This window comes from Aspergillus terreus, genomic scaffold, assembly GCF_000149615.1.
Source record: "Aspergillus terreus NIH2624 scaffold_3 genomic scaffold, whole genome shotgun sequence".
Taxonomy (NCBI): domain Eukaryota; kingdom Fungi; phylum Ascomycota; class Eurotiomycetes; order Eurotiales; family Aspergillaceae; genus Aspergillus; species Aspergillus terreus.
In genome coordinates this window covers 1097585-1118390 of record NT_165926.1, presented here as the reverse complement: position 1 = coordinate 1118390, position 20806 = coordinate 1097585, and the positions used below count along the sequence as shown (strand labels likewise).

Sequence of the window (20806 nt, the reverse complement as noted above, 5' to 3'; positions counted from 1 at the left end):
GGGAGAGAGACGAAGAGCGTGCTGCATGGTCCTTCTTATACCTTGGATGGGCGATGCGGAGAGAGGTGCGAATGGGGGACGGAGGGTTTGCTGTGTGGGGGATCAATGTGAGTCTTGATATTGTTCTGGGGAATGTCAATATGGCTGGATGGAATCTTGGTGGTGGAGAGATATTGAAGCGTGATGGACGGACAAAGCCGGGACTCGATATACTTGCGCTTCGGGTAATATTGTTCCTCGACAACAATATCAACGGGCGCCACCTCCGCAATGCGAATGGGAGTACAGCAACAAAGAATCAGCGAAGCCAATGGATTCGACTAGATAAGACTCGACTATACAAAACATAAAGAACACACGGAGGCTAGGCTCGCACATCTCAAGTGTAGATCGGCATCGTCAGATCGTTAAGCATGACCCCCTCCTCCGCCACATCCTCCTCGATCAGGAACATGAGCGGCATCTCCACGAGCGTTCCCTTAACCTTACTCAGCAACTCCTTGACCTCCTTGACGCCCTCGACGCCCGGCGAGAAGTCATCCCGCACGACGTGCCCATACGCGTACCGCGAGGGCGGGTCCTCCTTGGCCTCGCCGTACGCCTGCTTATCGGCCTTGTTGAAATAGTACCCATAGAACTCCTTGTACGACGCCCAGTCGCGCACCGTGTCGTCCGGCACCGAGTGGAACACCTTGCGGAAGACCTCGGTGTTGGTGCGCGCGCGCGTGTTCCACAGGCTGTGCAGCGTGTCCGCGAGCGGGTCGGCGACCAGCTGGCTCTCGGGCGCGTCAAAGTCGAACTGGTTAGGGCAGACGCCGATAGGCTCGGAGTTTGCGTCTGGGCGCTGCGGGTCCTGCGGGGGAAGAAGACCCAGGTGCTTGCGGAAGAGCTGGCGCCGCAGGGACGCGGCGAAGCGGCTCGCGGTCCACGGCTTGCCGTTCATCGTCGACTGCACGGGCGTGTGGTCCTCGATGATGATGGCGATCTCGGAGTCGTGGTCGCCGAGCTGCGAGCGGTCGTTCAGGTTCGCTGATCCGCAGATCACCACGCGGTCGTCGGCCACCATCACCTTCGAGTGCACGTACAGCTCCTCGGTCACGAAGGCGTCGATCTCGGTCTCTGCGGGGCCGTCCCACGGCACGTTGCGAATGTCCGCGCCGTTGAGCATGTAGCACTCGCTGACACTGTTCCAGCGGCCGGACTTCGGCGACGAGACTTGGTGCGCGGCCTGCTGGTATTGCTGGAAGGGCGCGGTGGTGTCGAAGGCCATGCGGGGGGCGCCCGGTCCGTAGCCGCCGGGCCCGGCGGTGGTCACGTCGTGCTGCTTGCGCGCGTCCTCGTAGTTGACGCCGCTGCGCTGTTCAGCGGCGGTCATGGCGCCGGTGGCGTTGATGCGGTCATAGTTGCGGAGGTTGTAGAACCGGATGTAGTCCATCGGGTTGAAGCCTTCCTTGGCGATGAGTTCCATGATGCTGTTGCCGCCACGGTTGATGGAGTTGTACTGGAACTCCATGATGGCGCGGGTGCCCAGCGTGGACTCGTCGGCTAGGTCGCCCGCAAAGCAGGGCACCGAAGGGATCACCACGACGACCTTGTACTTCTCGCCGGCACGGGCGGCGCGTAGGATACGTTCAACAATCGCAGCACCGATCTTGTTCTGGACCGGCTTCTGCGAGTCGCCGGTGGCTGTGATGAAGAACTGGTTCTCGATGTAGATGAAGTGCTCGCTGTTGCGGATGATGGCAGCGTAGGCGTCCGCGATAGAGTGCTCCTTGGGCGTACCGTTGCTCCATTTCGCGCAGCTGCGCACGATCTGGCACGTCATGTTGCCGCGGGGCTGGGTGTGCCGGCCCTGGCTCTGCCCGAGGGTCGTCGTCAGACGATCCTGATACTGGTGGATCTGGCCAGCCAGTTGTCCGCGCAGGTTGTTGCCATAGTGGGTGATATCCTCGCGGAACCGACGCGGAACAAAGCCACGGTCAGAATCGCCGAATCCGCGCGAACCTTCATATTCGTGCTCCACGCCGCGGGTCTGAGAGTGCTGCCCCTGAGCTGCCTGGGTTGGGGGAGGAGGGAAATACGGGGTTTGGCCTTGTCCTTGGGTCTGTGCTTGGGGAGATACCTGCACTTGGCCTTGAGAGGGAGGTGGTCCAGGGGGCGGCGGCGGGAAGGATTGACCAGTGTAAGTGTACTGCTGTTGCTGGGCGCCTGCAGTTGAGGATGGGGTTGAGGGAGAGGGCTGGTAGGGCTGATGTCCCTGGGGCGTGGACGGCGAAGGAGCTGCCTGGTGAACTCCAGACTGCTGAGACGGCGGATGCTGCTGGTAGGCACCAGGGGGACCGCCGTGTTGCTGGCTCGTGGACGAGCTGGGTCGACCGTACAAGACAAGTCTGGTGTAACGCGAGTCGTTACGCGACTGGTACTTGGAGTCGTAGATGAAGTTCCAGCGCTCAACGAAGTGGTGGCGCAGATCCTCAACGACCGGTCCGTGCAAACTGACGGAGATATCTGACCAGCCCATGCGAGAAGACTTCTTACGGTCCAAGGGGTTCTGCTCCCAGTGAGCAACATCCTTGAAATCGAGGACACGGGCGTTGTTGTAGTCCTGGCCCGGGAAGATGATCTCGTTCAGATTCTCACCGTGGACATCGGCCAAGGCATGCTGGTTGGTGTCCCAACGCCCGAAGCACATGTCCAATCCTCCCATGAAAGCGATGCGTCCATCAATGACGCAGAGCTTTTCGTGATGGGCCCAATAGAGGATCACGTCTTCATGCATTCCGTAGATGCCCTTCAACGCATCACCGGACATCTTGGCAAGGCTTTTCGCATCCAAGGACATGTTCTCAAGGGTGGACGTGATCGAAGCTGTCAGCTCCTGGCGGTCGGGGAGATGATCCGGGTGACGGAAGACGGCGATGTTAGGGTGCATGTCTTCCAAGTGGTGCTTAGTGTGGTGAGAGGAGACTGTCAAGGTCAGTATAGATCACCGCAATTTTCATTACAGTAGATCTTCACTTACGGGTCAATGCCTGCGTGACCTCCTTGTACACAATAATATTGACCTTGACACCCCGCTGGGCGGCGGCCTGCAACATGCGATCCAGACGGTACTGTTCATTCTTCGCAGGGGGACGCCGCAAGTACAACTCCGGGGATAACCACCCTAGGCCTATCAGTAAACAATACCCCCGACCCTCCCGTCTATAGTGATGACTTACAATCCAAGATCCAGATGGACTCGCGGGCGTTTTCCAGCGCCTTGGACACCGCATAGAAATAAGAGCAGCCGTCCACGTACCATTTCACGTCATTCCCCTGTCGGTCCGGCGCAAAGCTCCCGAAGCGATTCTCGGCTTGCGGTTTGGTAGGCTGACCGTACTGCGCATAAGCTTGTGGGTCGAGAGCAGTACCCAAACGCTGAGCGACATCAGAACCGAGATCCGCAACCGTGCCCTGGAGCTTCCCAAACAAGCCGGAAAGTTTATCTTGCTTGGGAGGTTTGTTCTGCAACTGAGCTTGGGGATCTTGGTACGGAGGGTTCGAGGGTTGGCTGGCAGATCCGTAGGTGTAGTTTTGCGAGGCGCTCTGGTTGGCGTATGCGGGTTAGATTCCGTATTTGGTCTGTATAGAACGGGTAAACTGCTTACCTGCTGGTACCCCGGGTTCGCCGGCTGCCCCTGGCCGCCCTGTTGGCCCTGATGGGTCTTGTATGTTTCACGTAGCTTCTTGAAGGTGTCGCCAACAAGGCCTCTCATGCTCTCACCTTCTCCGCGAGAGGCGTCGGGGTTGTACTGGCCATAGGCCAAGTGGTCCTGGCTGTGCGACATGACCAGAGAGTTGTATATGAGAAGATGATAAAAGAAAAAAGAGGAGGCGGAGGGGCCGGACGAGCGTTATGTACGAAAAGCGCAGGCCCAGCTGAAATGGATGGACTCAGGAGAGACGAATGGGTGATCAGGCTGCCCCGCCATCCCGAGACACACGGCACCACTGATGGGGTTAGGCTGCCGCTATTCCATCTGACGGTGAGGAGGGGGGAATTATTATGTATTATTATGCGCTTCGTCGCAGTCATCTTCTGCCATGGTGGTGGAGGGATTCGTGGCCATCCTGCATGGTGGCTGTGCTGTTTAGGATGTTCCTCGTGTCGCCAATAAACCACCATCATCATGGATGCTATTATCGGCCTCGTTATTATCAGCACAGCTGTTGATGTCGATCCATCCCCACTCCTGCGCCACACTCCATCACAATAAGAATGGAATGGCCTCATGGCTAGTTAGACTAGGCAGCCTCCGCAAGAGCGACCAGACTGATCCCGTCGCCCTGATTTCCCTCAAGACCCCGAGCTGCGTCCAAATACTCCTGCACCGTTAATTCCAATCCTTGGTCGCTCAATAAATCCTGGTCGGGGCCGAGAGTCCCCCGCAGCAGCGGTCCATTTAAGCCGCCATTTAATTCCCACACGCGTCCGTCCCCGTCCTTGACAAAGGCCACGAAATGATATCCACATTCATCCGCTGGCGACGGGACATGCGAAGATCCCTGCGCTGCAGCATGCATATGCGCCCGTTCTAGAAAAACCGAATTGTACAGTTTCTCCGACCGGGCGACAGGCCCGAGTGCGATAAGCTCTGTCCTCAACTTGGCTAATCCCGAATCGGGTAAAATGTAATCACCATTGCTCAGGTTCCAGACACAATGAAGAAACGCCATTAACCCGCAGGCATGTCCGATGGTTTGCTTGACCCAGATGACGGGCTCATCCGGCCCGGACCCCTGGTACACCGGGATGGTCGGCTCGACAGCGGACCGTGTGGCGGTGTAGATGGGTGTGTCGCAGAGGAAGATGAGCGCGTTGACCGGGCGGGGGATCAAACCCAGCAGATCCGAAGAGGTCGTGGAGAGCACGTCATGGAAGGTCAGCTTGGGAGACACCCCGAGGTTGTGGCTGAGCGTGGAGAGCACGTCGGGGTTGTTTTCTGCTCGTGTCAGTGGCTGATGGTTTTGGTCTCGAGGAGAGAATACCTAGAGGGATGAAGGTCTTGCGACCGTTGATATATTGAACGCCGGCAGTGGTCATGATTGAAGTTGTGATTGATGACAGTGTCGGAGGTTGGATGCGGGATGTGTAGAGTCCTTACCATGTTGGTGGATTAGGATCAACTTGGAAGTCATCTGATTTCCAAAGACCTAACTCACCACCATGGGAACTCGTCTTACTTCATGGTGACCATGCAAACCATCAAGCGATATTCCAGCCAACAAATCTCAGTCATTGCGTTGTCATTGCATGCGGCAGTCAGCACAGCCCCGCGAGGCGCACAGGCGAGCACTCCGCTCGTATATATCTTTTTACCATCCACGACCCTCCAAACAAACCACATAAGCTCATCCATCACGACAACCTAACCAGCCGTCAACATGTCCGTTCAAGACCTGCCCACAATAAACCTCCTCTGCATGGAGAGCCAATACATCACGGCCTTCAACGAAGCGCTTGCACAAGAATGGCCCACCTTCAGCCGACATCCCAAGCTGAACATCAACATCATCAACAGCTCCCTCAACCAGCTCCCCGCGACGACGAAGTTCCAGCTTGTTGTCTCGCCGGCAAATTCATACGCCCGGTTAGACGGCGCCTTCGACGACGCCATCTCACGCGCCTTCTGTCTCCCGCACCATAACTACGACACTCTCACCAACGCCGCACAGGCCGTGCTCTACAAGCGCTGGAGGGGATTCGCGCCCCCCGGCACCTGCACCCTCGTCCCGTTCCCCACGACGCTGGAGGGACGGAATCCCTGGGGGTGCAAGTGGGTCGCCATCTGTCCCACCATGAAAGTGCCCGCGAATGTAACCTGGGACCGCGAGGTCGTGTACGAGTGTGTCTGGAGCTTGCTCTGCGAGCTGGAGCGGTGGAATCGAGGCCGGGAGACGGACCGCATTGATTCGATTTTGATCACCCCGATGGCTACGGGGGTGGGGCGAGTCAGCAAGGAACGATGGGCGGCGCAGTTTGTGTTGGCGTTGAAGCAGTATGTTGATGCGTTGGAGCGTCCAGCTCGGTGGGGTAATTTGGGATGGATGGAGCTTGGAGATGATGCGTCGGTTGTCGAGAAGACGTGGAAGATGATGTGACCGTTATATGAGCAGGATTTACATTGTGGGTTCTTTTATAATTAATTTCTTATAGTGTAGTAGGATACCAAGTTTAGTCCGATTCAATTTATATCAGATACTCGGGGCTTTGACTAGATAGTCTTGCAAACATGCGTGGCATTCACTAGCTTAAATAGGTACACTGATCAAGAAAGGGTAGCCACACAGAGAATGAAAGCATCGCAAGGACCAGAAGACGTAAGGGGCACAACAAGGGAAACGCCACACAGCCTTATCGCGTAAGTTGGCATAGACCAACTCGCAAATGCTGTACGGGAAAACTGTCCATCGTGTCATAGCGCAATCTGCCCTCTATCACTACAACCCAAGACGTACAAAGCTTTCAACTCCCAGAACAAGCGCTTCCTTGATGGTACTGAATCCCTTTCGACCGGACTCCCAAAGAAGGTCGTTGGCTCTCTCTCTCGGAAGGATATCCACGCGAGGGAGCTGGGTCTTCGGTGCATCAGGAATATATTTGTTGTTCGGTTGAATTTCCCGCAGAATCAGAGCCATGCCTTCAGGATTCAGTGTTTTCGCCATCGCAAATAATCTCTCCGACTTCACGGCAGGATCCAAGAGACCGATGGAACACAAACGTGCGACGTCCTCGACATCCACAGCCCATTCTATGTTGATTAGTGTTTGTCCTGATGGCGGTCTTGTTCATACGCACGTTCGACCATGAAGGCATATGCGTCCTCGCCTTTGAGAAGCTTGTAAGGGACAATCATGCTTGACGGCTTCTCGGTGTGGAGCATCCTTCCGTACTGGAGAAAGACACGGTAGGTGAGTACCCAATATGAATCTTTGCATAGGAGATGAGCCTACCGTGGAGCCCGGCAGGACGGTATTGAGCCTAAAATGCGGCTTTTGTTCCTCCATCCAATTCCACGCCTTCCGTTCGGCTTCGGTCTTGGAGGCTGCGTAGACAGCAAAACGTCTGAGTGGCTCGGGGGTGGTCTCATCCCAGGCAAGCTTGACGCTCATGTCATTGTAGGAGTCTGGCTCTGGATCAGCAGGTCACTTCGATATGGATGATTTAGACCCCATACCCTTGTCAACCACAAGCGGGCCTCCTCCGGGAAAGGTCAGTAGGCCGCGCTGGACGACGAAAGCAGCACCACACTTTTGACAGAAGGAGTCTTTGCTGCAGCAGCAAGGACGTTCAGGGTGGCATTCACGACCCACGGGATGACGGCGTTGGGGTCAGAGCTGAAACTCATATCGGCGGCCTGCTAAGGAGTTAGAATGTAGCTGCAGAGGCTGTGCAGAGTGCATACCGCGTGAATGATACCAGAAACACCATCAAGAGCGCTAACCAGCGCATCAGTGTCTTCGAACGACGGAAGGACCACGGACTCAAAGGACTCTTCACCGTACGCCTTGGAGAAGATGCCGTCAAGGTAGGGTTTGGTGTCGCGGACAGTCCCACGCACAATGTACCCACTGCTCAACAGGCGGTCAATGACATTGGAGGCTATGAAACCATTCGCCCCTGTCACTAGAACGCGTGAGCCTTTGGGGAGAGTAGCGTCCTGAGACGCCATGGTGTAGAGTTGTCGAGGATAATTTTCCTATATATAGCGTAGAGGATGGTTGTAAAGATTGAGAGGGAAGGGGGGATGTAGTAGACGAAAGAACAGAAAGGGCAGAGTGGGGGAGAAGGCCTTTTTATATGGTGGTTGTACAGGAGTGGTTATTCACTGATGGTTCCGTCTACCATCAGTGAGACAGCCCAATTGGGTGGAATTCGCTCCGGATAGTATATACCAGTCAGGAGTATGTACAATGAATTATGTTCAGTTAGCTCAATATTTCTCTACCTTCGATATTCCCTCGTGAGGACTTTGACTTCTTTATTTTGAGATTCAATTCTGGGCTGCCTCAGCCGTTTCGTGTAGCACGGGCCCTGGTTGCGTCCTTCTCATCATTTGTACAACCAATGTGAGGCATAATCGTATGGCGTTGGTCTTCCTGAATCATGCGGCAATTCGAAGTTCACTCGCGATATCCGGAATGCTCTCAGTAGGGTCATGTTATTCTCCACCAAGCAGAGACTCTAACCAGTCCATTTCAGTACTGGTAGGTGCCCCAGGTTGCATATCAGAGAAGGTGTCTGGACACCCATAAGGCTGGCATAGCGGAGCAATGTCATTTATAAAACTTTGTTCGAAATCGAAATCGGCCATTACCAGCTGGGAGGGGTCCGCAAGGGCAGGAAAGGATAATGAGGGTGCTTCGTTCACCCCGTTTGTCGCATTGGAACCCGTGATGACGGGGTTACCAGCCGCTGGTTGAGGGGTCTCGGTATTAGAGCAAACGGTGGTGACACCGTTCGAGGGACCCTTGCCGAGGTTTAATGTTGATGGGTAAGAGGATTTGGAGGCAACCTCGCGAGCCTGGTCATCAGCCACCCTCCTTATTGCAGGAGATTCATTGCTGCACAACACGCGCGATGCGATTTGGTTCAATCTGCAGATTGCTCGAAGCATCCGTCCGGATACCCATGTCCTGTGACAATATCTCTCAAGAGATTTGGCGGCGTGAAGCGTGGTTTCCCCGTAATCGTCTCTGAAAGAAGGCTCCTTGATGATGATACCCAACGAGACAAGCGTAGCAGCGACTAGCGAGTGGAGAAACGGATAGGCGGATATGGTGTTTTCATCGGCCACTTGCTTGAACTCTCGGATTATCTGGCAAGCGGTCTGTATGCAAGTAATTTCATTGTCAAGGATATCGAGCCTAGTTTCGGGAGGACGATGGCGTTGATGAAGTATTGATTTACGGATCAGGAGTCGTAGGGAGAGCCAGCGCTAATAGAACGGTCAGCAAATGCCATGCAAAGCAATTCCAGTACAGACGTACAATTCTCATTAGCATCTGTTGCTTTGTTCGCCACCACGGACAATCATTGGGAAGTGTGTTGGCTGATCCACCCAGTTGATTGGTAGAAAAATCGGGGCTGATTTCCTTCTGGGCACCATGAACGAGATGTTCTAGATACTGGAGCAACGTAGGGGTCGGAGACGTGTCCGTCACGTTGGCGCCATATATGGTTTCCCATATCTTGCCGAGGACACGCGAGTAGCGAATGGTGGCAATAAGGTAGGGGATCGGAGTGATACACTCATTATTAGACAGCTCTGAATGGATCTCACTATCCAGTTCAGCACTAGTTCTTGGATCGTTTTTGTAGCGGGTGAGCCAGTCGTCACTCAGGTCTCGTGGCTGGGGAGTGTCAACGTTGACGTCTTGAATAATGAATGGGTGTCCTGTTTCAATGGACATGCGTCTGTCCATCGCGTGTAGACACCACCACAGTCGTCGAACCATTTCGTCGTTGAAGGCGGACATTTGCAAAACCACTTTGGATCGATGGAACCCCAGATGATGAGCATGGGAAACCGTTAAAGCCAGAAATTTCTCGGCTCTTTCATTCGCATCCAGTCTGAAAAGATACGCGACCTGTGTAAATATTAGTTAGCAACAACAGCTACACATGGCCGTGGCTCTTTACCATCAGCGAGAACGTTTGTAGAACCAGAGTGGGATCTGAGCAATTTCGAAAACACGCAAGAAGATCTCCGATCAGGTCTACAGCAGCTCCAAAAAGGCTCCACCCCGCTGAATGTCTGCCTTCCTCGCTGTGCACTCGGGGTGACTGGGTACACTTCCCATGCGCAAGGCAGATCCATATCTGAGCCATGACTACCTGATGGTCATTCTGTCCAGATGACCGACTTTCCGTAGCGAAATTTGACTGCCACATGTTGTCATAATTGTTCCACAAGCTCGCAATATGAAGAAACGGATACAATATATGCGATTCGTCACAAAAGGTTTTCATGAACGCATCCCACTGTGCTCTGTCGGGCTTGATGCCATTCCTTGTCAGGACGTTTCGGGAATCAGTAATCCCACGCTGATATTTTGCATGTTCTGTAGGAGACATAGGGAGCGACGCAAGTGACGATGTTGAATCCCGCCGTAGAGAGGGGTATTCTCGGTGTCCGAGATATCCTTCAATTTGTGTCAAAATGTGGCTGATCGATGTTTCGCCAGCGAAAGTTGGTAACTGCGCCTTCGTGGTTTGTATATTTGAAGTATCGCGGTTACCAGTGGACGGTTCACTATCTTGTCCTGACACAGTATTTGTGGATGCCATGGAAGATAGAAGGAGACCGAGCTGGTGCTCAATGCGACTCAAGCGTGTAGCTAACTCTTTCGTTGTAGGCCTATGCGTCACATCAGAAGCATATTCGATCAAACGGGCCATCCCGGTCTGGGACAACACAACAGAGGACAGTGGGCTTATTCGTACTGCTGGCCGTCTCGGTCATAATTGTGCGAATCATCCGGCGGTTGAAATGCTTCTAGGCTGACGGTGGTTCGCCGTCGCCGCGCATCATTTGTTGACATTATACAACTTCTTTGGTGGAATTGACATGGTCCACATGGAATAGCTCCATCGCACTGATAATTCTTAGGAGTCCAAAAATGAAGCCTCTGGTCAATGTTTTCCTTCATACCTTGATTTTCCTTCTGGAGCATTCACCGCTGACCCGAGAAAAGTCTGGTCAGCAAAGCGAGCGTGGTGACTGGTTCTGTATGTGATTCTCATACCAAGCTCGTGAATATTTCCCGCGTTTTTGTCTTTTCGACGGAGCTTCTGCCGAGGAACGCTCGTTGGCAGGATAGCCTGAATGCTCCTCACGGGAGTTTGTGCTATCCCCGCGGGTTCTTCTTTCGACCATTGTTCCTGTAGATGACCTGATCTATGTGCCTTGATGCAGCATAGCCGTTATAAGGCGAACACCGCGTAGGCAATCCGATGCTGACAAGAGATCGAGAATGAATCGTTGGAATGAATCTCGGAATCTCTCCGCATGTTACCGAATAGTTGTTGCTATGCTCCGCTTAGTCATGCTGTTTACCCCAGTGCTATCAACCACAACACAACACACCACACCACACCCACAGCTACGCACGAGAGTATTTGTTCATATCTCCTCGTGATGATGAGATGGGAAACCCTCTCTGCATTTTGGTATATGCGAGACACCAGGCCGAAGTCCAAGTTTCCGAAATATACGTGGGCGATGCGTTAAGTATAACGTATTTCACTACCGAGCGCCGCACAACCACCAAGCGCCGTATAAGCAGCTTGATAAGGAGTTCTTAATGAACGTCTAGCGATCTGTAGGTATCATCTGACTGTCCCTTCTTTGTTCAGCATGGGACGAGACTTATTACCCTACTAGAGAAAGAGACTGAACTTGTTGAACAGGGGTTATGGGCTATTTCTAAAGATGGGATTAAGGGAGATATAGACTTTTACGAGCAAGCGGAGGATCTGGGAGGTCGGATTGGTTTGTATTAGAGGATTGTTTCTCCTTTGAGTGAGTTTGTTTTGTAAGGGATGAGGTTTTACTATTTATCTGATAGCTTTCCGCATGTTATGGGCAAAGTAAGAGTAGATATAATTCACTCCTACTCTCTGCTAAAGCCTCGTAATAAAGTTATAGGCCATCATTATTGTTTCATTCAGAGAATAGAAAATATCTTTGTAATGATCATAAAACATTCGGTGCTGACATGCCTGTAAACAGCACTATAGCTTTGATGCAGGCTGCAGAAGATGCTTCATCTCCGCATTCGGATACTCCACGTTCTCAGAGGAATCGGGACGCTGTCGATCCCAAGCCCACTTTTCCTCCAAATCGGTGGCTAACTCGCCCTCCATCATCTGCACCACATATTTGCCCAGCACCGGGAAGAACTTGTAGCCGTGGAATGAACCGCACGTAGCGATATAGAGACCCTTTGAGGCCGAGTGAGGGGAGATGATAAAGTCGGAGGTGGTTGTGAACGCATCCCTGCTACATGTCAACGACGTGTCCATCAATGTACTTGAATGCTGCATACTCACCAGCAAATTCGGTGTTTCGTCATATTCCAATCCGCACTCGCTGGACCATACCATAGATTCCGGGATTCGACAATGTCCTGCTTCAGTGGCCCAGGAACCTTCCACTGGTTGTAGTCGAATGTAGGCGGGGGAGAAGAGATATGACGCCCAGGGACCACCTCGCGCGTGTTGGTGAAAATCTTTGAGCCCCACCACTTCAGCTCTCCATCCTTGGTCGGGGGAAGGGTACCGATAAACGGTTTGCCTAGGAATGATGAGTTAGGTGCTGTTGTTTTCGATACATATATGTCAACATATCTTACCCTCATCAGGCGTATAGCCCTGGAAACCCACCGGCATATCCTTATACTTCTTGTACTGCTCCTCATTAAGCTGGGCCATCCCCGTCGTGATACCAGCAGCCAAAATGCGTTCTCCAGCTCGCAAGCCCGGATTCCCACTCGTCGCTGCACTCCACTCCAGTAAAGTCGGTGTAAAAGCCCCCGCCGCAACGATAGTTCGTGTCGCAGACAAGACCTGTCCGGACTTCGTCTTCACCCCGGTACACGAACCACGACCGTCAAATTGCAACGCAGCAACCTCAGCCGTGATATACTTCACTCCCAATTCCAAACACCGTTTCGTGACAGCCCGGAGCGCATCACCCGCCGCAGCCCAACCACTAGCGCGGTTAATCAGAACCTCCTTGACACCCGTGTAATCGGCGTTATCAAAGATACCACCGTACAGCTTCCGAGCCTCAGCCACAGGCAAGGCAATGATATCGTCGTCGCGACCAAGCTCTTTATGGTGCGCAATGACGTTTTGGGCATAGCTGCTGCGACACGTCCAGTAGACGCCGGTCTGGTGGAAATACGGCTGCCAGAGCGGATCGGACTTGAAGATATCTTGGGCTTCGAGCGCGAGTCGGCAGTAGACTTTGTCGTCGTAGTCGGCTCGCACGACCTTATTCCAGTCCCATGATGCGGCTACACGGGACTCGGCGTCATATGCATCCCGGTCAACTAGTGTCACCGATGCATTGGGATATCTCTGAATGAGGTGATAGGCGGTTGATACGCCAAAGACGCCGGCGCCGATGATGAGGTAGGAAGGGCTGTCCAAGGCCATAGTGGGAATGGGTGTGTGCCGGGAGCTGCACGACGCGGCGGGAGGTCTTTAGGTCTGAGGGCGAGGGAAGAGAATCTAATGTTCAATTGTGAGGAGGGAATTCCAGACTTCCAGCTATCTTTATTGACCGCGACGGTGGTTAGTGCGGGGTTCATGTGGAGATTTTGATAAGAAACAGAACGTCTGAAGCTCAGCTCCACAGTGACACGGCCGTATCAGAGCATGAAGAAAGTGCCTAGACTGTGAGTCCGATGGCATTTCAATTGATCTAAATGGAGATCCTCCGGTCCGTCCACGGTCCGTCCACGGTTCATGCACGGTCCGTCGGCTACGGACTTAGCGCAGGGAATTGTATGCCGCTTTGGGTTATTTTATGTAAGTCCCTGCAACCGATAACTCGAAGTAGAAACATGTCACTTACGGTTTACCTCGATCTCTCATCGCCTTATCAGCTTGTATCAGCTATTTGAGGCACACTTCTTCAATGGATGTCAAAGTAGAGTAGTTAAGAAGATGACGGTGAGTTTACTGTAGTCAGAAATCACCATAGTTACTGGTAACACGTGACTGATGTGGGGTCCCCATTGTTCCCCCGCAAGCTGCGTGACTTGTGAGAGGCAGAGAAGACGAACTCCGATGGAGACATCGACTTTCCCCAGATATTGTACCCAAACCCCAGGAGATGAACGGCGTTCGTAATAGACCGGAGCACAGGTGTCATGCCTGCAATAAGACCTTTTCTAAGTCGGAACATCTGACCCGGCACCTTCGCAGCCATACCAAGGAGAGGCCCTATGAATGTACCACTTGCGGCAAGATATACTCCCGGAGGTAAATGGTCATCTTGTCGGACATTCGAGAAGGAATGGATTCTCACCACGCTATAGTGATGTGTTGAGGCGGCATCAAAAGAGCCATAAAAGCCTCTTCCCGGGGTCCCATGCATCCGCGCCTGGCACCGCGTGTCCTGCCGAGGGTGACGTGACCGTACTTACACCAGCCTCTCATACAAGGCCAATGGGACTTGTATCAGAGGACTCACATTGGCTTCAACATGCAACACCGCAGACGCCACATGTGACTCAAACTGCCGACGCGCAACAAGTGTCGGGAATGGCGTTGCACGATGCCATCCCGCATACCGACTCCAGCTGGTTTCTAGGCACCGAACTGGACGTAGATGCATTGGACTTTTCACTGTCCTCCGCTATCTTCGAATGGGCCCAGCCAACTCCCACCGTCCCTTATCCTGGTCAAAGTGGAGGTGATTATGACTTCTCTGGATCAATTCCAGCACCAGCTGGTGACATGGAATCAATACCGTCTCGACCGCAAAATGCTGTGCAGAAGAAATGGTTCGCCTTCCAAACGCCATACGATGACCCCAAGCATACCTACACTACAGAGCCAGTTCAGGGCACGTTAGCATCCGGAAATGTAGGCGCGGACGAGAGCTATCGAGCCGGTCTTTCACGTCAACTCCAGCCTCGTACGCATGACGAGGCCTTGCCGTCAGCAGAGCAATTAAATTTATTTGCCAAGCTATTCTTCAGCCGCTTCCACTCATTATTACCTGTTATCCACGCTCCAACATTCCGACCTACCGCGGAGAATTCACTGTTGTTTTTATCAATATGCTCCGTCGGGAGCCTCTTCGTTGGTTCCTCTCACGCGGTAGCACAGGGGACGCGGATTTTTGAGAGACTGAATAAAGCAATCCTCGCATCCTGGGAGACCATTCTTTCCAGAAGTCGTCCAGACGCGCTCTCCATGGTCCAAGCCGCCATTCTGGGGCAAACATTTGCCATTCTTTCGGGAAGGCCGAGATATCTGGTCCTGGCGGATGTCCTACACGGGACCGTGATGTCGTGGGCCCGAGAATCGAACAAACACAGCCATGTGGATCTGAATAGCACGCAAAAACCGAACTTCGATACCGATCTACGCGGGTTAGAGGAACAATGGCAATTATGGATTGAAGTGGAGCAGAGAGGACGGGTCGAAATTGCTCTCAATATTCATGATGCCGAGCTTGCGGGTCTGCTCCATCATGACCCCATTCGCAAGCATCGATTTGCTCAGTATCCACGTTTACAGTCGGATGCACTGTTTATGGCGCCGACGGCGACCAAATGGGCCGCCATCTACAAGCAATTATTATTGGACACGACTCCTGCAGTGAGCTTGGATGATCCTTTCTGCAATGCGGGAGTGAGATCGAGGTTTGCAGCATACAGTGTCCTGGAAAGCATATACGCGGACCTCATTGAGTCGCGGCACTCGAATACGCATCGTGCGGACGACTCGAGAAGAATCTCGAAATTATTGATTCAATGGTGGCAGACTCACAGTGTGCACCTTCGAGATGATGAAGACCCATTCGGTCTTCCGGTGCTGTGGCATTCTATTTACATGTCTCTCTACGTTGATATTGATCTCCTGGAACAAGCCATCGGTCGGTGCGGAGACTCACGCAAAGTGACAGCTTCCGAAGAGGTACGAAAGTGGGCAGCTTCGCTAGATGCAAGCAAGTGTCTGGTCCATGCCCTATTGACCCAGCGTTACTTGGAGCGGATGCGGGTGTCGGCCGAGCCTGCGATTCACATTCCGCGCGCCCTTTTCTCCGCTGCGTTGGCGTGGGTTTGCTTCAATCGAATTGGGCACCAGAAAGAAATACACCTGGGGGCGTTCGAAGCACCCGAGATCCAACTAATTGGAAGCAAAAATGCCTTGCAAGAGGTCCAAGGCCAGGCATTCGGTGATACAGCGTTTGCTGATGTGAACCATCTCCATCGGCTGGTTGACCTTCTTCATAGGGTTGGAAGATGGGCTATCTCGAAGAAGTTTGCGTCTGTATTGTGCACCGCCCTGGAAGAAGGGTGAGGAGAATAACTTTGAGTTGGTATAGAACATTGTTCCCCGGGCCATTGCCGTGGAAAGTGGCGAAGGTCCACTAAGCTCTTGCGGGGTGTCGCGGGGTGGCGGGGTGACATCTATTCTCAAAGTGGGATTGACAACAGTTGCGACATGAAAGTTCCAACCGCTTCGCGTGCATTGTAGAGGGCCAATAAACTCGTGTACGGAATTTATTGCGCAGTTGACACTGCTGACGCCTCGTTGGATCAGCTGTCCCTCCTTACATTGGAGGCTGACCACTCGTACGTGAACCAAGCTCAATCAACTATGGCATTGTCCATATCCCGGATATACCCTGTGGTGAACGATCGAATGCCTGCAAACATTGTGACGCCGATCTGGTGGGGTTTAATAGAAAGTATGGCACAAAATACGCGGGGAATGGGCCACTGTCAAATAGAGAAGGATATAAATGCATTCATCCAACCCCTTCTCCTCGAAGTTCAGCATCGTATCTTCTAAGGAGCTGACAGTATGCCTGTTTTCACGGAGTTTTCATCCAACTCAAGGGATCTGAGGGTTCTTCCTTCTTTTGCTCCCTCTCTACCTCGTCTCTCACCACCTTTCAACCCCTCTGGAAGTGGACCAGAAAGATATGAAGTTGTTGTTGTTGGGGTGCGGTAACATATTCCCCCTTTATACGCATTGAGATATGGCAGAGTAGAATAGACGTTGCTAACAATGACCAAGGCCGGCCCGGCGGGACTCATGCTGGAACTGTTACTAGCGCGGTATGGCTTGAGCGACGAGTCCTTGTTGTGCATCGATTCCAAGCCCAGTACATTGAAATCGGGCCAAGCAGATGGCGTGCAGCCCCGGACTCTAGAGGTCTTTAAGACACTTGGAATATCCGATGAAATTGAAAACGAAGCATGCCAGATGTGGCAGTTCGCTTTCTGGAAGACATCCGAGGACAAGACCAAAGTCATCGAAAGAAAGAACGTTGTGCCGGAAGTGATTCCGCCTGCGCGTTTCCGCTACGAGGCTACTATACACCAGGGGCGCATTGAGCGAATCCTGGAGACGGACCTCCTTCGCTATTCGAAGAGAGGAGTGCAAAGAGAGACGAAGCTGCTGCACGTGCAGATCGATGAAAGCGACAAGGAGTTTCCTGTGCTGGCAGGAATTGAAACTAAGGGTGTGAAGCGGACTATCCGGACAAAACACTTGGTTGGGGCTGACGGTGCGCACTCCGTGGTCCGTCAGTGCATGGGCTTGAAGCTGGAGGGCCAGTCTCTTGACCACATCTGGGGCGTCGTGGACCTAGTTGTAGACACCAACTTCCCTGACATCCGGCGACGATGTGCTATTCATTCACCTGCCGGGTCCGTGATGGTTATTCCGCGCGAGAGAATTGCCACTGGTGAATATCTGACGCGTCTCTACGTCCTTGTACCGGGTGCAGTCCGTCCTGATGGGAATGATGTGGCTGCACCGGGCGTCCCCACGGACGATGCCAGAGTGCGAAGAAGCAAGGTTACACTGGAGGGAATCCTCGAGCAGGCCCAAGACGCCTTCAAGCCCTACTACCTCCGCCCCAAGAGGGAAGACGCAGTTGATTGGTGGGCGGCGTACCAGATCGGCCAGCGGATATCGCCTGAATTTATTGTCAAAGATTCTACTGGTGTCGGGCGGGTGTTTATCGCGGGTGACGGTATGAATTCTGTGATTCATCGTTGAAGAAATTTTTATGCTGACGTTAGTAGCATGCCACACCCATAGCCCCAAAGCTGGCCAGGGAATGAATGTCTCCATGATGGATTCGTATAACTTGGCCTGGAAGCTGGCATACCACCTCAACGGCCTGACGCCTGCCCCCTCGGACCCAGCTGTACCCAACCCCTTGCTGGACACTTACCAGATTGAACGTCAAGCAAATGCGCAACAACTGATTGATTTTGACCGCAAGTTCTCTACCATCTTTTTGGGCCAAGTGGACACTGCGGATTCTGGATTGTCCCACGCCGAGTTCGTTCAAACCTTCAACACCGGCAATGGCTTCACTAGTGGATGTGGCGTGGAGTATAACCCCAGCATGATCGTGGCTAGGGAATTCCCACCCGGATCGTCGGACCCCATCCAGGGGACTGACTACTTGGCTGGAGTCCTTCGTCCAGGTCGCAGACTTTTGAACGTCAAGTTGATGCGACACGCCGATGGCCGGCACCGCGATATCCAAGACGGTGCGCGTTGTCTTGATCTCTTCCTGAGTGGACGAACTGACAGGGCGTGCAGATCTAGAGTCGACCGGAAGATTTCGCGTTCTTTGCCTTACCTCCTCCGACCTCCTTGATCCATCTGGCGCATCGGCAAATGCTCTAGATGGCGTGGTCACGATGATAGAGCGTTTCCCAAAATCGCTCATCGAGCTGATCATTGTCCATCCGCGCGTTGGAAAGCCCTTCGAATGGGATGATATTCCTGCTGTTGTGAAACAGCATGCTGAGATGCGCTTCTACAACGGGTATGATCTGGAGGACGCGTATGGGATCTATGGCGTTGATCCGAGCAAGGGGGCGCTTGCTGTGATACGACCGGACGGGTATGTCGGGGTTATCGCTGAGCTTGGAGATGTCGCTCGCGTAGAGACCTACTTGCGGCTGTGTGTCCGGACTGCCTGAGATGGCGAAAGCTGTCGATATGAAAGGCGTGAACAGAATTTGGAACGATATTTCTGTAGAGACAATAAAATCCGAGTGCAGAAGAAACAGCCTCGGGTTCCGTCTCAATATCGACATATGTCTTCAGTGTGTATTCAATGTTGATTCTCGGATTATCACTAGAGTATGTCGATGATCTTAGCTCGACGTTTTGATGCCATTCCACTCCGGCCAAGCCTCTGCAGAGCCATATCCCGCTCCAAATTGGGAGGTCTCTTCTTGGGATCCATGGTGTGTGACCTAACAGGTGGGATTTTAAGGAGCGTATAGCATTTGCTACACTAGAGGTTTGGTGAATATAAAGCCAAGAGCCAACAGGGGCTGAATCATGCTGGCTCTCCCCGAAAGATCGGCACGCAATGCGCGCACCACTGCCCATCCAAGCCACCTCTCCACATTTCTACTCGACAATCCCATCTGACATGGGGTTTTTGCCAAGAGGTGTTTTGCGACAAGTGGTGGAGAGTCTCCTCCGCTCATATGTCCCTCTGAAGTCCGCTTCGGGGTGATGATATGCCGTTGAGTCGCTTGCCTAGAGAACAGAACCCCGCTGAAACATGCTTGGCAGACAAACCTGGATACTTGAGTGTCCTGTAATTTTGTCCACTGAGATGAAAAATGTACATATAACGTGGATGTCGTGCATGGAAGCAGAAGTGAAGGTAGCCCTAGGCTCTTTCTTTCCTTGTAACACCACTCATACAACCCAACTCGTCATGATTAAATTCGCTATACTCACCGGAGCAATTGCCCTCGGCGCTGCTGTCTCCGCTCAGTGTGGCTCTGGTACACCGGATGCCACAGTCAACGGCGAAGACGGTTCGTACACTGCCGCTGTTGGATCTGAAGAAGTGTACTCGGGCGATGACTACTATACTGCTATCCAGACTGCACTGGATGCCATCAGCTCGGGGCAGCGTCTATCGGTCATTGCATCGGGATCCATCGGCACCAACGTCATAAGCATCAGTAGCGGCAAGACGTTCGAAGGATGCGGAACCATCGACGTGGGCTTCAACGAGGGCGGACGCGGCGCGATCGAGTCGCTCGACACGGACGGGGTATCAATCCCGTACCTCAGCATGACCGGCAACCCGTACTTCGGCATGCGCTTCTACGGCGTCACAGGCCTCTCGCTCGGTACCATCACGATGAACCTGAGCGGAGGACTGGGAATCCGCTTCGAACGCGATGAAGCCGCCAACGCTGACGTGAGCATGGACAGTATCACAGTCACCGGAGCCGGCAGCCATGCCGTCGAGACCTGGAACATTGACGGCCTTACCATTAACGAGGTCATTGCGCGCGACGTGGGCGAGTGCGGCCTGTTGCTGCAGACAACGACAAACGCCCAGGTTGGGCTTGTGGACGGCGACAACGTCGCTGCTGGAACTGGATATGCCACTTTCCGTATGGCTAACACGAATGGTCGACTCGCCGATGGGAGCTACACTACGAATGTGTTCGTGGACAATGTCATCTCTCGTGGTGGCGGTCGTGGTGTCTTCTGTGTCTCGGAGTCGGGCGGCGTTGAGATTCGAAACGTGGATCTCGCAGACAATGGGAACAATGCTATTCTCATTGAGAACTGCTATGGTGTGTCGATTCTTGGGGGTACCGTCGAGGGTGGTGGTGAGGTCCGTCTTGCGGCTCGCGACGAATTTGAGAACAATCGCGATGTTTCGATCACGCTGGAAGTCAATGGAAACAGTGTGACGGAGAATCCCTGCGGAGAAAATATCAGCTGGGATATTGCTGGTGATGCCACTCTCAGTGTTTGTTAAGAGAATTCAACCTGACATTCGGAGTGGATGATGGATGACGGATGACGGGAGCTACAGGCAACAGCAAGATACGTACTCTCAGAACCCTAATGGCTCACGTCAGCCACAAGAATGTTCATAGCCACAATCCCCCTTCAGATATTTGAATGTCCAGACTTCTCCTCATCTTTGGTTTCTTTTGAATACATACCATCAAAAGCTACTTCAATTCCTGACGATAGATATGGTGAATCTGCAAA

The 20806-nt window shown here is 53.0% G+C and overlaps 9 protein-coding genes across 9 annotated transcripts; 4 read left to right on the top strand and 5 right to left on the bottom strand.

Annotated features, from left to right (window-relative positions):
- Positions 1 to 379: 379 nt before the first annotated feature.
- On the bottom strand, positions 380 to 3830 carry pld2 (putative phospholipase D (PLD); the record flags this gene model as incomplete). Its single annotated transcript, XM_001211466.1, has 4 exons — positions 380 to 2967; positions 3023 to 3166; positions 3222 to 3588; positions 3651 to 3830. The coding sequence occupies 4 exons, from the start codon at positions 3828 to 3830 to the stop codon at positions 380 to 382; spliced, it is 3279 nt and encodes a 1092-aa protein (XP_001211466.1).
- Positions 3831 to 4287: 457 nt separating this feature from the next.
- On the bottom strand, positions 4288 to 5150 carry ATEG_02287 (uncharacterized protein; the record flags this gene model as incomplete). Its single annotated transcript, XM_001211465.1, has 2 exons — positions 4288 to 5031; positions 5148 to 5150. 2 exons carry the CDS (start codon positions 5148 to 5150, stop codon positions 4288 to 4290), a joined length of 747 nt encoding a protein of 248 aa, XP_001211465.1.
- Positions 5151 to 5427: 277 nt separating this feature from the next.
- On the top strand, positions 5428 to 6144 carry ATEG_02286 (uncharacterized protein; the record flags this gene model as incomplete). The annotated part of the gene is made up of 1 exon (XM_001211464.1): positions 5428 to 6144. The coding sequence occupies one exon, from the start codon at positions 5428 to 5430 to the stop codon at positions 6142 to 6144; it is 717 nt and encodes a 238-aa protein (XP_001211464.1).
- Positions 6145 to 6803: 659 nt separating this feature from the next.
- On the bottom strand, positions 6804 to 7715 carry ATEG_02285 (uncharacterized protein; the record flags this gene model as incomplete). The annotated part of the gene is made up of 4 exons (XM_001211463.1): positions 6804 to 6935; positions 6997 to 7169; positions 7295 to 7400; positions 7449 to 7715. 4 exons carry the CDS (start codon positions 7713 to 7715, stop codon positions 6804 to 6806), a joined length of 678 nt encoding a protein of 225 aa, XP_001211463.1.
- A 1234-nt stretch (positions 7716 to 8949) lies between these two features.
- Positions 8950 to 10444, bottom strand: ATEG_02284 (fungal specific transcription factor domain-containing protein; the record flags this gene model as incomplete). Its single annotated transcript, XM_001211462.1, has 3 exons — positions 8950 to 8981; positions 9030 to 9633; positions 9881 to 10444. The coding sequence occupies 3 exons, from the start codon at positions 10442 to 10444 to the stop codon at positions 8950 to 8952; spliced, it is 1200 nt and encodes a 399-aa protein (XP_001211462.1).
- Positions 10445 to 11779: 1335 nt separating this feature from the next.
- Positions 11780 to 13207, bottom strand: ATEG_02283 (NAD(P)/FAD-dependent oxidoreductase; the record flags this gene model as incomplete). Its single annotated transcript, XM_001211461.1, has 3 exons — positions 11780 to 12044; positions 12098 to 12341; positions 12400 to 13207. 3 exons carry the CDS (start codon positions 13205 to 13207, stop codon positions 11780 to 11782), a joined length of 1317 nt encoding a protein of 438 aa, XP_001211461.1.
- Positions 13208 to 14320: 1113 nt separating this feature from the next.
- On the top strand, positions 14321 to 16164 carry ATEG_02282 (uncharacterized protein; the record flags this gene model as incomplete). Its single annotated transcript, XM_001211460.1, has 2 exons — positions 14321 to 16086; positions 16116 to 16164. The coding sequence occupies 2 exons, from the start codon at positions 14321 to 14323 to the stop codon at positions 16162 to 16164; spliced, it is 1815 nt and encodes a 604-aa protein (XP_001211460.1).
- A 640-nt stretch (positions 16165 to 16804) lies between these two features.
- Positions 16805 to 18744, top strand: ATEG_02281 (uncharacterized protein; the record flags this gene model as incomplete). The annotated part of the gene is made up of 3 exons (XM_001211459.1): positions 16805 to 17777; positions 17830 to 18306; positions 18359 to 18744. 3 exons carry the CDS (start codon positions 16805 to 16807, stop codon positions 18742 to 18744), a joined length of 1836 nt encoding a protein of 611 aa, XP_001211459.1.
- A 755-nt stretch (positions 18745 to 19499) lies between these two features.
- Positions 19500 to 20567, top strand: ATEG_02280 (uncharacterized protein; the record flags this gene model as incomplete). The annotated part of the gene is made up of 1 exon (XM_001211458.1): positions 19500 to 20567. The coding sequence occupies one exon, from the start codon at positions 19500 to 19502 to the stop codon at positions 20565 to 20567; it is 1068 nt and encodes a 355-aa protein (XP_001211458.1).
- Positions 20568 to 20806: the final 239 nt, after the last annotated feature.